Genomic DNA, 14867 nt, shown 5'->3' with positions numbered 1-14867 from the left:
CAACCCAAAATTTATTTTTGGGGACAATGTCAATTCGGTATCACACAGAACTGGGTATCACATGTATAGCGATTGGAGCTTGAGAAAATTAAATAAGAATTGACTAGAAACTGTTTACTTTTTGTAGAAGATTATATAAATAAAGCAAACGCAGGCCTATCTTTAATTCTTTATCAAGGACGTATATAACTGAGATATAGGAGATTTAGAAAAAAAAACAGCACTTGAAAACGATTAAAAACTTAGTTTCCGCATATCCTTGAGAATGAAAATTTTATTCTCTGCCTGTCTTTCAATGACAATCACAATTCTTGGAAGAAATATCTCTTGGGACATCATAAAATCTTAGACTTAGCGAGACTTAGACGAATAATCTTGCAACATACGGACACTATTTTAATGCATTATCGATCGTTAAGTAAGATATGTATACTAATTTATTTTTGAATTAGTAAAAGTATCTGCGGGTATAGCAGGATAATTTGAAGTTTGAACTATATCGGACTAAAAGGAATTAGACGAGAAAAAAAATAATAAAATATAATAATGAAAGAAAGACAACGCTAGATTGGTATTTGGATCATAAATGTATTATTACGGAATCGGAGCGATCGTCAATTGAAATACACTATAGCAGCAAGTATATAGAGCAGTAGGAACAGGCATTCAAAAATAAGCGGCTGATGTCTGTTTCTTTTTTCAAATGAGCTAATAACAAGCTTCTAAATCGTAATATACATTGAGAAGATTGCACTCCTTTCAGATCTTCTGAAGAGACAGTACGTCTTCCTTTGCCGCAAAAAATTGGCAATTGGGAACTATATCCGGCTATTACTTTTTGCGAGACAAATACTAATATGCCAATTAATGAATTAAGTTGTAAGTCTACTATAAGATTTTAAGTATTCTACAGAAACAAAAGGAAAATGAGTCCGTGATCAGCCGACGTGAAAAAAAAAAAAAAATGTCATTTGAATTAAAACAATGGGAGTTAATTTTTGTCACGTATACTGCCTTGAAGACTACCGCGATGACTGACGTTATCACTGTTGTAGGAGATATCATCGGAATTTTTGTTCTGCTTTTGTTTATCAGCATTTGACATTTCCAAGGAATGGGTGCTGGTAACACTATTGAGCCGATTAAAAATGCATATTATAATTTAAGGAAAGTGATAGTAAATATAATAAAAAGGCTTCATTACAAAGAGATGGATTCCGTTGCTTCACTTCTTGATAGATGGTATTGATTTGGGTTGACCAGTCCAGATACAATCTGAAATGATATGGGGAAAACATTAAAATTTCCAATAACAACACTAAATTTAAGAGATGAAAAGCTATATGACAGGCCAAATATAAACGAATTTGGTCAACAAAAACCAACAAATATTCCAGCATCAGAATAATTCCTAATTTCCTAATTAACGATTATTGAAAGTATAACATTAACTAGTGCGCCCATGACAGACATTCAATAACGGAAATAAATGAATACACATGATTCAGCAAACATAGATGGTATTCGCGGCTGCTACATTTAATTTATTTACGAAAAATTGTTTTGTTAAAGCGTTATTTCCTTTATTACCTTCGAGCATTTTCAATTGAGACGATTTTCCGAGTACTGATTAACGGCGAATGCGAACGGCTCCGTTTCGTCGCCATCTGCCTTGTGGATTGTTAACTTTTCGTACTGGATCCAGGAATCGACGCACAGCAACAGTACAGACAGAACGAAGGAGAGAGACAAAACAAATAACACAAGAGCATCGTCAGGACAAAAGCAACAAAAAGTAAAGTCTAATAGAGAATAAGAGCTTTACCGGTAAACGGGCGCAGCAACGTCCACCGAAGGATTCAATCAAGTGAAGAATTAAATATAAAACCAAGCTCATGTAGAGTATGCCTGCGATCCCGAACGCGGTGTAGATTGCCCAGTGCGGAGGTAGAGCTTCCTGGATCGTCACAACCACGAAATAGAGATTGATACATACGACGACCGCCGCCAAAACCAGCAGAATTATTTTGTTGAATCTGTTTTAAAAGGCGACGCAAAAATATGTTAAGAATTAGACTTCACATCATTCTCGAATTACAAAAGAAGTTATTGCGCGCCAAAATGCTTTTACAGGATTTTTTACACACTTATGACTTTAAAATAAAATATACTTACAATCCGTTAACAAAATCGCCCATTATCTTTGGTGAGCCTGTAAAAAACATGAATAGAATATGTATCTAAATATAAAAAATAATTTCTTGATATTGAATAACTTACTGGTAAAAGTCAATGTTGGAATCAAGGCGAAGGGCAACTGTAAACTCATGACAGCGTTAAGATAATCGTTTAGACCAGTCAACTGTTGAATATCGGCGAAAATAGCCAAGAAAAGAGTTGGAGCGATGGCAATTGTTCGCGTGAGCAACACTCTCTTCCAGCGAGCCCAGTGCAAATTTAAAAAGCCCTTGGATTTTTAAAACAAGAATAGAAGAACAAATTAATTTTTTTGGAGCACATTATTTATAAATTTCTAGCTTTTTACCTCCATAACAAACTGGCCACTGTAAGTTCCTGTCATGGTGGACGATTGACCAGCAGCTAGAATTCCAACGGCCCAAATGTATCTGGCTGCGTCACCATATTTGCAGCCCAAAAAGAGTCCAGCGCGGTAAATGTCAGCATCAACCGTTTCATTATTGGACTGTAAAGAATAAAAATAAACGTTTTGATGAACATATTTTCTCGCCATGCTTAAAATATTTGTGAATATTTTATATTTTACGTATTAGGCTACTCACCGGGAAGAATTCCTCAATTTCTTCTTGCGAAGAAGAAGAAGTACTGTTTGCACATAAATCTTGCTATAAAAAAAGGGAGAAAATTAAATGTGTGTGATTCTCAATAGCAATGTAAATATAATTGATCCATTAAATAATTCAATATGGCATTTCGAGAAGGCAAATAAAGGTTTAATTGTTTCGTATAATAACTTACCACATCGAGATTGGTTTTTCCGAAAAGGCCGTACGCGAAGACACAGACGACGAAAATGTTGATGATGAATGAAATGAATAAAGCGATGCACGACTCAATGAAGAAATACATGTTTGCTTGCTTAACGGAGCCCTTATCTTTGCGGTCAACATTGCGGGACTGTAAGAATCGAATATATAAAAGTATACCGGTAATACATTAATAATAAAATATTCGTCCGTTTGGCGAAATCCTTTGAGGAAATATCTAAATATATACCTTGACTAGAGCCGAATGCAGAAAAAGATTGTGAGGCATAATGACTGCACCGACGATTCCTACAGCTCGGAGAACGCCATCCGGGCCGCAACCAGCGCAACCCGGAATGAAGAGACCTTTGATGACTTCGATTTGTGGCGGCGGATCGTGAACGTACTGAAATAAAATAAATAAATAAATAAGACAGACAAATAATTTAAAGAATGCTCCAGCAGGCGCTAGCCGATTATCTTTTTAAACGTACTTCGTATCCAAAGGTAATAGCCATGACAGTAATGAGGAACCCAAAGAAAAATTCCAACTTTCGCAAGCCGTATCTGTCAAGCAGTAGGAAAGTAAATGTGTCGAATACTGTAATAAGGACACCACCCCAGATAGGAATTCTGTAAAAAATAAAATAAAATAAAAGTAAAAAAAATAAAATAAAACAAAATAAAACAAAATAAAATGAGATATCAGATGAGACGAATTAGTCATGGTGATGCATGAGTAGTACCAGTGACCTGTGAGTCATACTTTTCAGAAGGCGGGATATTATAAAACTCGTGCGGGATGACTAATACACTTACGCTTGATTTGAGAGAATGTAAATAGCGAGTGACGTTCCGATGACTTCCTGAATGTCGGACCCGATGATTGCGATCTCAGCCATAATCCATAAAATCAGGCGGGGTGTTTTAGGGTATTGTTTGTAACACATTTCGGCCAAATGGAGGCCTGTAACCATACCCAATCGAATGGCTAAGCGTTGAACCAAAAGCCCCATGATTGTCGCAGACATCAGCACCCATAATAACTGTACATAGTGATAATTAAACAATCAATTAATACATCTAATGCGCACATGTTATGATAATAGAATCAAAATCAATTTACCTTATAACCGGCCACAACTCCTGACTGCAAATCCGATTCAATATTACCCGGATCTAGATAAGCAATGCTCATGAGAAAGCCCGGACCAGTGAAAGCCCAAAGAGTGCGGAAGCTGAACTTGCTCTACATAGCAATAGCAAAATGTTATGTAATAACATGAATATAAAAATTTGACCAAATAAATGATTTAAAGAATATTGTATATACTTCATTCAAGTCGGGCACGCTGATCAATTCGTCGGCGTAATACGTCTGATTAACAGGGATGTCGTCCTCTTCTTGGTGAAATGAAGGGTTGTCTCGGCCTTGTCTCTCGCTGTTCACAGCATCCAACTTTGATGCACTCATTTCACTGGAACTTGCGCTGGATCGGCTTCCACGCTTGCCAGTAGTGGAAGAAATAGTAACCGATTCCATAGCTTTGTTAAATGCAACTGGGGCTAGAGTCTAAAGTAAGTGAAGTCGAAACTGTATGGCTGCAAGGCTTAAATTTTTGTGGGTGTTGGGTGCTAGCCCCCGCAGTTCCAGATGCTCCGGTTCTCCAGACAACTATCCAAAGAGCATTATCGAGAACGTCAATTTATAGAGACAATACGCGATATGGGAGGGGGCGGGGAGAACTTAAGGCGAGGCTGGGCGGAAAAAAAGTCACGTCTACCCTGAGGCCAGTGGTTTACTGATTATTTGGATGGAAACAAAGGAAAAGTTATAACTTGTTCAAAAAATTACGAAAGTTCAAATTTCTTGTTTTTATAAAGACATCACATGTCAATTAAAAGTATGAATGCATTTATTCAAACTGTGTGCTTGCTATATAGTGTAAAATATTTAGATTTTATAATAATTATATAACTATACTGCAAAATTTTTTTGAATTTTTGTTTGATTTTCTCGCACTCTAGCGGATTTTCCGTTCCAAACATGATTCTGAATTGATTAACTATTAATTATTATAGGGCTGCTTGAAACAACTTCAATAAATTAAATCTACTCTCTATTTCATGGCCTTAAAGTGATTTTAGTTAGACTTGATATTGATTAAAAAAATTATGTGCTAAAAAAAAATTGAAAAATCGAAATAAAAAGAAATGGAAATGAACTACTGTAAGTCTCACTAATTCTAGGCTACAGACTACGGAGCTACATATAAATAATACGAGTTCTTTGTGCAATAAATTTTAGTCAACATTACTTTTAGGTAAAAATAGTAAAGATCAAAAGAACAATGAAACGGTAGATTTCGGGGTGAGCGTTGGATCGAAAGAATTTAAACTGTAGAAAAATCGAGAAAAACAGCAGATGAATCGATCTCATTCAAATAGAAAATGACCATTGGATTTTCAACCGTATCAAGGCGGCAAAAGCAGATCACACGGACGCCGACCATGTAGACAACGTACCCTTTGTTTGGGAAATATAAGATAACGATCGACTTATATATTATCGCAAGGACAAAGCAAAGCCAGGATCGTCCATAAAATCAATATGCTGAGGCTTCTACATCTTTTTACTCTTTTTAATAAATAAAGATATTAGCCATTTCCATATTGTGGCAGTGCATTTTTTCTGGTAAATCCCAGAATGTCCGGGTGTCTGCTGTGGTGAGTGCAGTGTAAATCATTTTGCCCTAAGAACGGTACAAGAAACTTATTCTCGAAATTGAAAAGTGACGTCAATAAAAGCTGAGAAAGGTTTCCCTTCAATTAAATGAAAGAAACGACTGTTCGTTTTTCATTGTCAAATAACTTACTGACTACCGGTTTTCCCTTAGGAATTGCGTAATGTCTGTTTTCTTAGATATAGGCTACTTCACCAATTTTTTTCTCCTGTTCAATGATTTTCAGAAAAATCCAACAGATGAGTACAGCTGCTGAGGGCGGGAGTCTAGCTAGAAAAACGACTCGATCTTGTCATTTCCATTAACGAATAGCTCAAAATTAGGTATATCTAATAAGTTTATTTCTTCATAAACTTATGTGTGTTTATTTTCCCACCACTCGTTTATTGATTACGTCAAAAGAAGTATAGAGCGCCTACATACCGTAAAATAATAAGAGCGCAGTTAAAAAAAAAACCCAGAGATATTAGGATATCAAAATCGTTGCTGTACAGGTTAGTAACTTTAGGTTCTGATTGCAGCAGTATAATGGAGGGAAGGAAAGCGCAAATACGCAAAATTCAGGTATAGGCTATAAAGTAAATAACAACACCTCCTATACCTGTTGAAACGGAACGACCGTCGGCAATCCATCAGCCCCTTTTCCGTCACCAGCCACACCACCTGTGCGCATCGAAGCGACATTTTTAATCTGGTGATCTCGATCAGACATCAATACGCTTTTGTATAGCGCTATATGTGCCTTTACTATTCTGTATTATTAAACTAAGAAAAAGAAACTATTAAAAAATAAAACAGCAAAAAAAAATACAAACACAAAAAATGGAGTTTTGACATAAGAAGTATATCCAAAGAATATGCAGTTAGACAACTGTAACATTAGACAGCATAGTCAAATTTAAAAAAAAATAATCCCAGAACTCTTTCACCAACCAGCACCAGTAAATATCGTCGCATAGTCATAAACACTAAATTAGTAAGATATTCGAAGATATTATATATAGGCAGCAATGGAAATTATTATTGCACATTCTCCATTCAGAATTTTCATTCATTATTATTCCTACGATGACATGACTAGCAATTGATGAGAGACTTGCAGCATGAGCTAATACATAACGCACGCACGAACTAAAAACTTGCTAATTAAAATGTTAGTTATTTCAGGGGAGCGAAATCAGAAGCCATGTGTACGTAAGATATCAACTCACTTGTTGTTTGCTGAAATCAACGGAAGTGTAAACGCGGGGGATGAGGAATTGAGTTAATCGTATTTAAAAAAAAACAGCTGTGGACGGCTGTGGACGCAACTCAACATTCGACGAATAACTACACGACAGTCCGCTTACTGAACTAACAACCTATACTAACCAGGGAAGTGAAAGGAAGTCATTTTTAATAAAAGAAGTAGGACTAAGCAGAAAGGAAAGAGATCGAGATGCGCGCGACCTAGAAGAAGAAACCAGATTGAAGCCATCCCGAGCCCTCCAGTATAGGAAATGATAGGAAATTAGGACAAACAGCCATAGGCAACAAGTATATAGTCCTGGACGTATATTTTCTTCAAAGCAGAGCTAAGCTGAGACTAAGCTTTACACGATCGACGGAGCCTAAAATTAATGTATAGCGAATCGCGATAATTGATTCTAAAACTTATCGTTTCGCACTCCGGCCTGATGTCTTTGATTCTCCATACAATTATATTTTAAACTGAAATAGTCATACCTAACTTGTCAGGAATTGAAAAAACGTACAGATAGCTATCCATGTATTTATTAGTTCTATAAATATCTTAGAGGTTGTGGACCTTTTGTAAAAATGCCTTTATGGCTTCATCTATAGGTAAGAAAAGATATTTTTCTTATTCACTACTAATATACAGTAGGGGAGAGGGGGGCTAGTTGGCAGGGTCACTTTTTGTGAATTTATTTGAATTTTTTGACCACACGTTTTGCAAATTGAATGAAAAAATCAAATTCAGATTTCAATGCTCTATGAATTGATCGTATTTGTTTACAATGTTCATTTACACGAAATTGTGAAATTGAGAAAAACTGCAAAAAAAAGTCTGCCAACTTGCCCCAACTACGGGTAAGTTGGCAGCTGATTCTCCATTGCTCCAAAATTTCTAGGTCGAATTTTGAAAACTTGCAACACTGTATCTCGTGAGAAAATTTCTGACAACTAACCCCACAGGATGTTTTTCGAAAAAATAAATTGATAACTAAATAACTTTTTAATGTAGAAATGTCAGGTTTCTTTTAAAAATAAGACAAACATTAATTCTTTTTTGCTTGGGTTTTCTGACACTCTCAGAGTTTTATACTATGAGAAAAATAAAAAGTGCTGAGAGGCCCAAAAAAAACTTTTTGCCGTTTTTTTCTTTTTGCTATAACTCCTGTTGGGGAAGTTGTATACTTTTGAAATTTTGTATGAGCAATCTGGGTGTTGTCTTTTATATTTGGTGTAAAAGGCTTGATTTTTTTTGGTCTTTAAGGGGTCTACTAGCAAAATGCCAACTTACCCCAACTGCCAACTAGCCCCCCTCTCCCCTACCTACCTAAAGTTTGGGAACGCGCGAGAGAACCTTATAAAGAAAGGTATTTTTTTCTCGGTGTTCCCAAAAATAAAATTTTAGTCGGAACGCGACGAATTTTTTTTGCCGTTGCCATTATGGGTAGCATTAAGCTATTTTTTTTAAGGGTTTTCCGAAAAAGGGAAGGGTAGATTTTAAATGGATCCCTAAGTTTGGGAACGCTTCGTAGAGCTCCATGCAAATTAGGGTACTTTAAAGGGGGACATAAGTTATATCCCCCTTTAAAGTTCCTATTACTATAAATGAAACTTTAAAAATGTGATCTTTTGACCACAAATAGAGCTAATGCAGCTCTTTTTTAAGAACTTTCCCACCCTATAATATTACGTAATTACCGAATAACAGGCCTCAAAAGTAAGCCCATTCCCTACTGGGCCTCTCGGCCGTACGGATACTTACTCAATGCGATAAAAACCACGTATCGCGTTGTTGAAAAATTCCCCCCAAAAAATCACATGATACCCCTCCCTAATTTTTGAAATTTTTTTTATTGAATTTCACAGAGAATTCTATTTTTGGAGCGTTTTGAAAAACGCGTTTTCCCTACTGATCCTCTAAGCCATACGGATACTTGCGGTACCCACTGTATATTAACGGAATTGGTTATTGTTCTCGATTCACACAGATGGATAATATAATTTCGATGAAATCGTTTATAGGACAATGACAGCAATAGTGATTACTGATGATATTATCGGCATTTATATTCAGATTACAGCAAGATATCTAAAACTCTAACTGTAAGTGTACCCTGTAAAGTGTACTTTCGTGGGGAATCAGCCATGGTAGCTATTGGTGTGCCTACACACTTTTTAGTGTGTCACTATCCATTTCGAAATGTGCGATTTCAAAGTCTAAGTCAAACATTTCTAACAGAAGCTACTAAAATGTTTTGGGGTTTCCAAATTTTTTCCCAAAGGACCATATTCTGTTAATTATTCAAAATATCAAAATTCATTAAAAATAAATAGCATATAAAAAAATAAACGATCTTACTTGTAAATGGTGTTGGTGTGATTCTAGTTCAACGCGGCCCAAGTCATATTGTTTATTTGGCAACAAAGCGTGGAGAAAGAGAAGGGACCACGCTGCGTTGCTAGATTGATAAGAAAAAAACTTCCGCAAAAGGGCTGTTTGACATCATTTTAAAAATTGTATCCATCGCGGCAACGCAGCACTCGTTGGAATTTATTATCTGCTAGAGATCCTCAAGCATTATGCTCCGCTTTGTCTGACCCAACCGATCCAACCCTCACCTATCTCATCCCCCACCCCCATTCAAAAACCACCCAGACAAAGAGAGACACAATATGCCTGAGGCTCTCTAGCAGATGATAAATTCCAACGACGGCTCAGTTGCCAGATGGAAACAAATGTCAAAATCATCGTGCGTGGCCCAATCCTTTGTTCGACAAGCAGACGGTTCTCGAACAAAGGATTGGGCCTACATTGGGTGTCAAGCGTAATAACAATCTTAGTTCTGCTATCGGCCGCTGTGGTGCGCATCGGCGTAAACTGCGCACGACTTTTTGGCATGTCTACTACTTTTTCATTTGAATAACATCTATAGTGTTTTTTTCTATTAAATTGAATATTATTTTAAATACTTTCTTCCTAACTTCTAAAAGACTACTACATACTACATTGGCTTAACCCCCCCGCAAATTGTTGCCAACTTGACTTTCTGTGAAAGGCATGAAAAACACCATGTTTCGTAAATGGCAAATAAAAAAATATTTCATTCGATGGAAAATTGAACGCTATTCAATTGCATGGTGAAGTCATCGATACCCACCCAGCTGCCATTGTTAAAAACAGAACGTGAAAAAGTTAACATACCTTTCATTAACTGACCTATCCTAACCTAACTTAACATGCTTTAATATCAACCCTACTAACACGGCCCATCCACTTTATGTAAGATGTAGGTTAATATGGGATGAATAGATCCAGGTCGCAATTGGGGGGCGGTAGTATAGCGTAGGTATAAATTTATTCGGATCTAGGATGGGATCAAATAAAGAATATTCATCGTAGATCCACCAGCGTATATTCAATAATATACTGATTGTACGTCAAAGTAATATACCCGGGGGTATGATTTTGTTGTGATACCATTTGGTACATACACAGAATGTGCATCACAGTATAACCATATAAGGTACACAGTGGACGAAAAAGCTAAAAAATATCTCTATTTCCAATACTCACAAACATTTATGCCTAAATTGTATAAACAGTTGGTCAAGAGGTCAGAGAGGTGAGCTACGGAATTGAAGGTCAGTAGTTCAAATCTGGGGTGAGACATTTATCTTTTATTTTCAAACATAAATCATATCCAAAGATGGATGTTATTTAATGATACTGTGTATACACAAACCGTTATATTCAAGGGACATACAAATGGTACGTGTGGGGAAGGGGAAATAAGGATCAACATGAAGCATTCCATGGATATGCTGTTTGTATCTCCCTTATCCTTGGGAGTACGCTGCAGTCATATCCATGGTACATCGCTGTGTTAGTAGGGAAATATAAAAAAAAAACTTGGGAGAGATTATAGAGTGGTTCGAGGTTGCCATCGGTATCCCACCTTTGGTGCAACCACAACCCAAAGGCATTGTCATTGTCCATAATAAAAGTGACGAATGGAAAGACAAAGGAAGAGTGAAAAAAGAGGGTCCGACCCCTTTCTTCCCCACGCTATTATTCCCTTCCTTGACTGTCCTTCCATTCAAACCCTTTTGTTATGGACGATTTCAATGATTTTGGATTATGGTTGCACCAAAGGTGGGATACCGACCATCCAATATGGCAACCTTGAACCACTCTATAGGTGTTTTATGGCAATATTTTTAACCTATACAGAATGGAGATTGACAAAACAAATAGAAGAAATAGCTCAGTAGCTCCTAAGGTGGCGTAAAATTTAGGCTACCTCGCTTCACTAAAGGATATTTATAGCATAGTGGTTACACCCCCTAGTACACCATGCTTTTCCTGACACCAATCCAATTTTTTCTGCTGAAATCCATCGCCAATAAGTATTTTTTAGATTCGTAAATTATGCATGAGTCATATTCCAGAGCATGAGATATTTCCAGAATGGCAAAATCAGTTTCTTTACCTGCAGGGAAAAATAGTAAATGCAATATTTTTTTATAATGTGAATACAAAATAATTTGAATTATAGTTATAATAATTACTGAACGTAATAAAAGTAAAAGTAGAATTCACTCCTGCATGCTCAGCATCAATCACTACAGTTATCTTAAGTCGCATACAACAATTTGTTGGTCTTCATCCAGTTACAGTAACAAAGGAATCTATACTCATGTTTAGGGAAGGTATCAGGAAAGTTACATTTTCGCTTTCGCACATGTTACTAAATACTGAAATTTGAACTGGAATGGGAAGCTTTTGATCTGAAAATCTGTGTAAAAAAATACATGCTTGATGAATGGTCCTATAAGATATTATCTAAGAATATTATCAAATTCATAATAATAAAGATTACCATAGGGGATGAATATTTTATTGATCGTACCTAGCTTCAGCAATTTTATTATCTTTTTCCTGAGTAATAGATGTAGATCTATTGGTTCCAAAGGTTAGGATATTAAATTGTTCCGTCCTCATCCGAAACCATATGGTCGTGGTTAGTAACCTTTGACAACAAATCAAATTAACTTCTATAACATTTCAAAATAATAACTAGAAAAACAGGAACATTTTTAGAATTCAAAACTTAGAGCGAAAGATGGATTTCAAGATTGCAGAAATATCTTTTCAGTCAATTGATGGTTCCCAATGATGACAATGACTATAAGGAAATTCAAAGAGTTCCTGTACAGACATGTAGTGGAAGCTGGGAATCACATTCCAAAACTTCCAATTAAATTACATTTCAGCAAACAGAAAATGTAAATGATTTAGATCAACACCGACATCTTGCGGTTACTTGAGAAATTCCATCTCTATCAAGGAACAAAGCCAATTAATTTCCTTAATTTGCTTCTGCCTAATGGAAAAAGGATATAGCAGATAAGGGGTATCAAAAATAAAAAATGTTTTGTTTGGCTCTCGGCTGCCACTGAGAGACGAAGCTGATCTCTTGTATCAATAATTATTATTTAAAATTGGCTAAATAAACTTTAACTGTTTACAGCTTTAAAATCAGAAAATGTGTGCTTGTAACCTGCTCCTTTCTTTTCTTTCTCCTCCTTTTCAGCTTGAATTTTCGCTGATATCTTGAAATTGTTGGCCTCTTCGGCCGCCTCACTAAAATCTTCCAACTTTCTGTAAAACAGGAGCAAAGAAAAACAAAGGACTTTGAGAGAGGATTAATAAATAACCTGGCTTCGATTCAAAACGACCTAATCTTTGATTTTGCAATGTACGATATAAGCGAAAGAATGAAGATCAGTCATAAAAAGTGCGGAAAAGCTATACTCACTTTTGCCCAAGCTAGGCCTAATCTTAATTAATTGCATTTTTGGGAGAGGTGCGTCGGACAACACGTCAGGTATAGATGGTGAGAGAAAAAAGGGGTAAAGTAAATTATGAAATAGAGACTTTAAACCAGTCTGCAACGATGGGGCAGCTGGGGAAAATGGGACAGCAAGGCAATTCATAGCCATTACAAAATTAGTTCAGGGAGTTCGAAAAACTGTAGGAGCAATTGAATGAAGTGCAGCATAATGTTTTCTGTGCTATCCTTCTTCACATTCTCTTGCATAGTGTACCATATTGCTGAAAAAGTTTGCAGCTGGAAAAACTGCCGTTACCCAACATGAAAGAATCAAGGATGGACTTAAAAAGAGCCAAAAACAATTGATCAATATCAACGAAATAAAAAAATAGTAGTTTGTTAAAAGCGATAAATTTGATGAATGTATCTTAAATTGCTTGCAATGAATTTTTCGGTTTTGATCACGTAAATATCTCTGATAAATCAAACTCAACTAATTCTAGCCAGAATAAACAAATAAGTACGTCCAGTCCATTGCTCCATTTGAGGAATTGGAGGAACACAATGAAATGTCTTGCATCTGACATTTCAAGCGCCTTTATTACATAATTTCAAAGTATCAAACTTATTTTACTTTCATTTGTGAAACAGAAGAATAAAGGCATTCCACCCATGGCTGAAAATCAAACCAAAAAATTATATACCGATATATATCTTCAAACAGAAGCGCAGCTAGACGACAAAATTACAAGAAAAACAATCCCCGGGTAAACAAAAAATGTTTCGTTTTGCTTATCTTAAAATTCAATCTTTTCTATCGCATTAATTTTCATTAGAGAATTTGAAGCTAAAACAAGTAAAAATACAAAAAAAATTGGTCTTATTTAAGGTACAGCAGAAATTTAAAAAAATATATGAGATATGAGACTTACAAAAACGGACGTGATAATGTCCGCCCGATAGTGTTAACCAATCAGCAAGTCCCTGAGGTATATTTATATACGAAGGTCCTTAACAATATAGGGTGTGGGGTATAGGGGGTAGGGTAGTAGTAGCTAGTAGTGAAATTCAGAGGGTTTAATGTCCATTTAGTGTTCCTTTATACGTTTCTTCCCTGAATGACCAATCGTCACCAAATTTTGTACATAATTCTGTCAAAATTTGATACATTGCGGAACGATTTTTTCATTTGTTTTAATTACTGTTTTAAAAATTTAATTTGCGTATTTGTTACCTAGCTGGTTGCCGAATCCTAGGCAGTGAATTCGCTTTTGTTTGCTTAACCTTCCAACTGTCAGTGCAGTGAGTGCTCAGCAGTGTAAACAAAAAGACAAAAAGTTTGAATCTTTCCTAGCAAGACAAGTTTTGATGATATGATATTGATATTTTGATGATATTTGATTTTATTTTTATTGTTCTTGTTCGATTTCGTCTTTATTGTTCTTATTATTGCCTCTTTTTGTTTACTGTTTTTAATAAATGATGATCTTGATTTTAATAAATTTTTTGATCAAGTAAAATGTCTATTCCTCTTTTTTTAACAGTTAGTCATCAACCAAGAAGTAGAGGAACATTCAACATAAATGATGATCTTGATTTTAATAAATTTTTTGATCAAGTAAAATTTCTATTCCCCTTTTTTTTAACAGTTAGTCATCAACCAAGAAGTTGAGGGACATTTTAAAAATGTTTGATCATACTCATTTTGAAGCTCTGGGTCATGTCTCCCTTCTTCCCTTGTCCTCTCCACAGTCATCAAGATCTTTTGGTGGTCGTGAAGAGTTACCACCGATCTTCCACTTCCATTTACCTCCGAAAGTTTTATAAGTGTAATTTTTCAAAAGTTACAAATTTATATTTCCTCATGGACTTCATCGAGATTCGAAACTCGAACCATATGAGTGGCAGCCCGGCTTGCTAACCATTAGACCAACATTTACGTAAAGTTTGAGGGAAAGCGTGGTCCGGTAATATCGCAGGCGACGCTACCATCGGTATCGATTTCGGAACCGGTCGTAAAACACTTAGGTTATATGCCTGAATTAAGATTT

The 14867-nt window shown here is 35.9% G+C and overlaps 2 protein-coding genes across 6 annotated transcripts in view; both read right to left on the bottom strand.

Annotated features, from left to right (window-relative positions):
- LOC124320546 overlaps positions 1–14867 on the bottom strand; it is a 467022-nt gene that overhangs the window by 54325 nt on the left and 397830 nt on the right. The window lies entirely within an intron of this gene.
- LOC124320535 (natural resistance-associated macrophage protein 2-like) lies at positions 569–7133 on the bottom strand. 4 transcript variants are annotated; one of them, XR_006913976.1, is made up of 16 exons: positions 6961–7133; positions 6351–6514; positions 4339–4578; positions 4132–4254; positions 3825–4051; positions 3500–3638; positions 3256–3411; positions 2998–3156; positions 2802–2864; positions 2546–2704; positions 2281–2467; positions 2176–2212; positions 1826–2036; positions 1591–1695; positions 1205–1275; positions 1090–1130 (listed from the first exon to the last, which is right to left on the bottom strand). XR_006913976.1 is itself a non-coding variant. In XM_046783354.1 (15 exons), the coding sequence occupies exons 2-15, from the start codon at positions 6459–6461 to the stop codon at positions 992–994; spliced, it is 2022 nt and encodes a 673-aa protein (XP_046639310.1). In that variant the 5' UTR covers positions 6462–6514; positions 6961–7130; the 3' UTR covers positions 569–991. The 4 variants fall into 4 exon arrangements, 3 of the variants coding, with proteins under 3 accessions (XP_046639310.1, XP_046639312.1, XP_046639311.1); XM_046783354.1 differs by lacking the exon at positions 1591–1695 and having other exon boundaries at positions 569–1130; positions 6961–7130; XM_046783356.1 differs by lacking the exons at positions 1591–1695; positions 6351–6514 and having other exon boundaries at positions 569–1130; positions 6961–7127.

This window comes from Daphnia pulicaria, chromosome 1 (genome assembly GCF_021234035.1).
Source record: "Daphnia pulicaria isolate SC F1-1A chromosome 1, SC_F0-13Bv2, whole genome shotgun sequence".
Taxonomy (NCBI): Eukaryota; Metazoa; Arthropoda; class Branchiopoda; order Diplostraca; family Daphniidae; genus Daphnia; species Daphnia pulicaria.
This window is presented reverse-complemented; position numbering and strand designations above follow the sequence as displayed.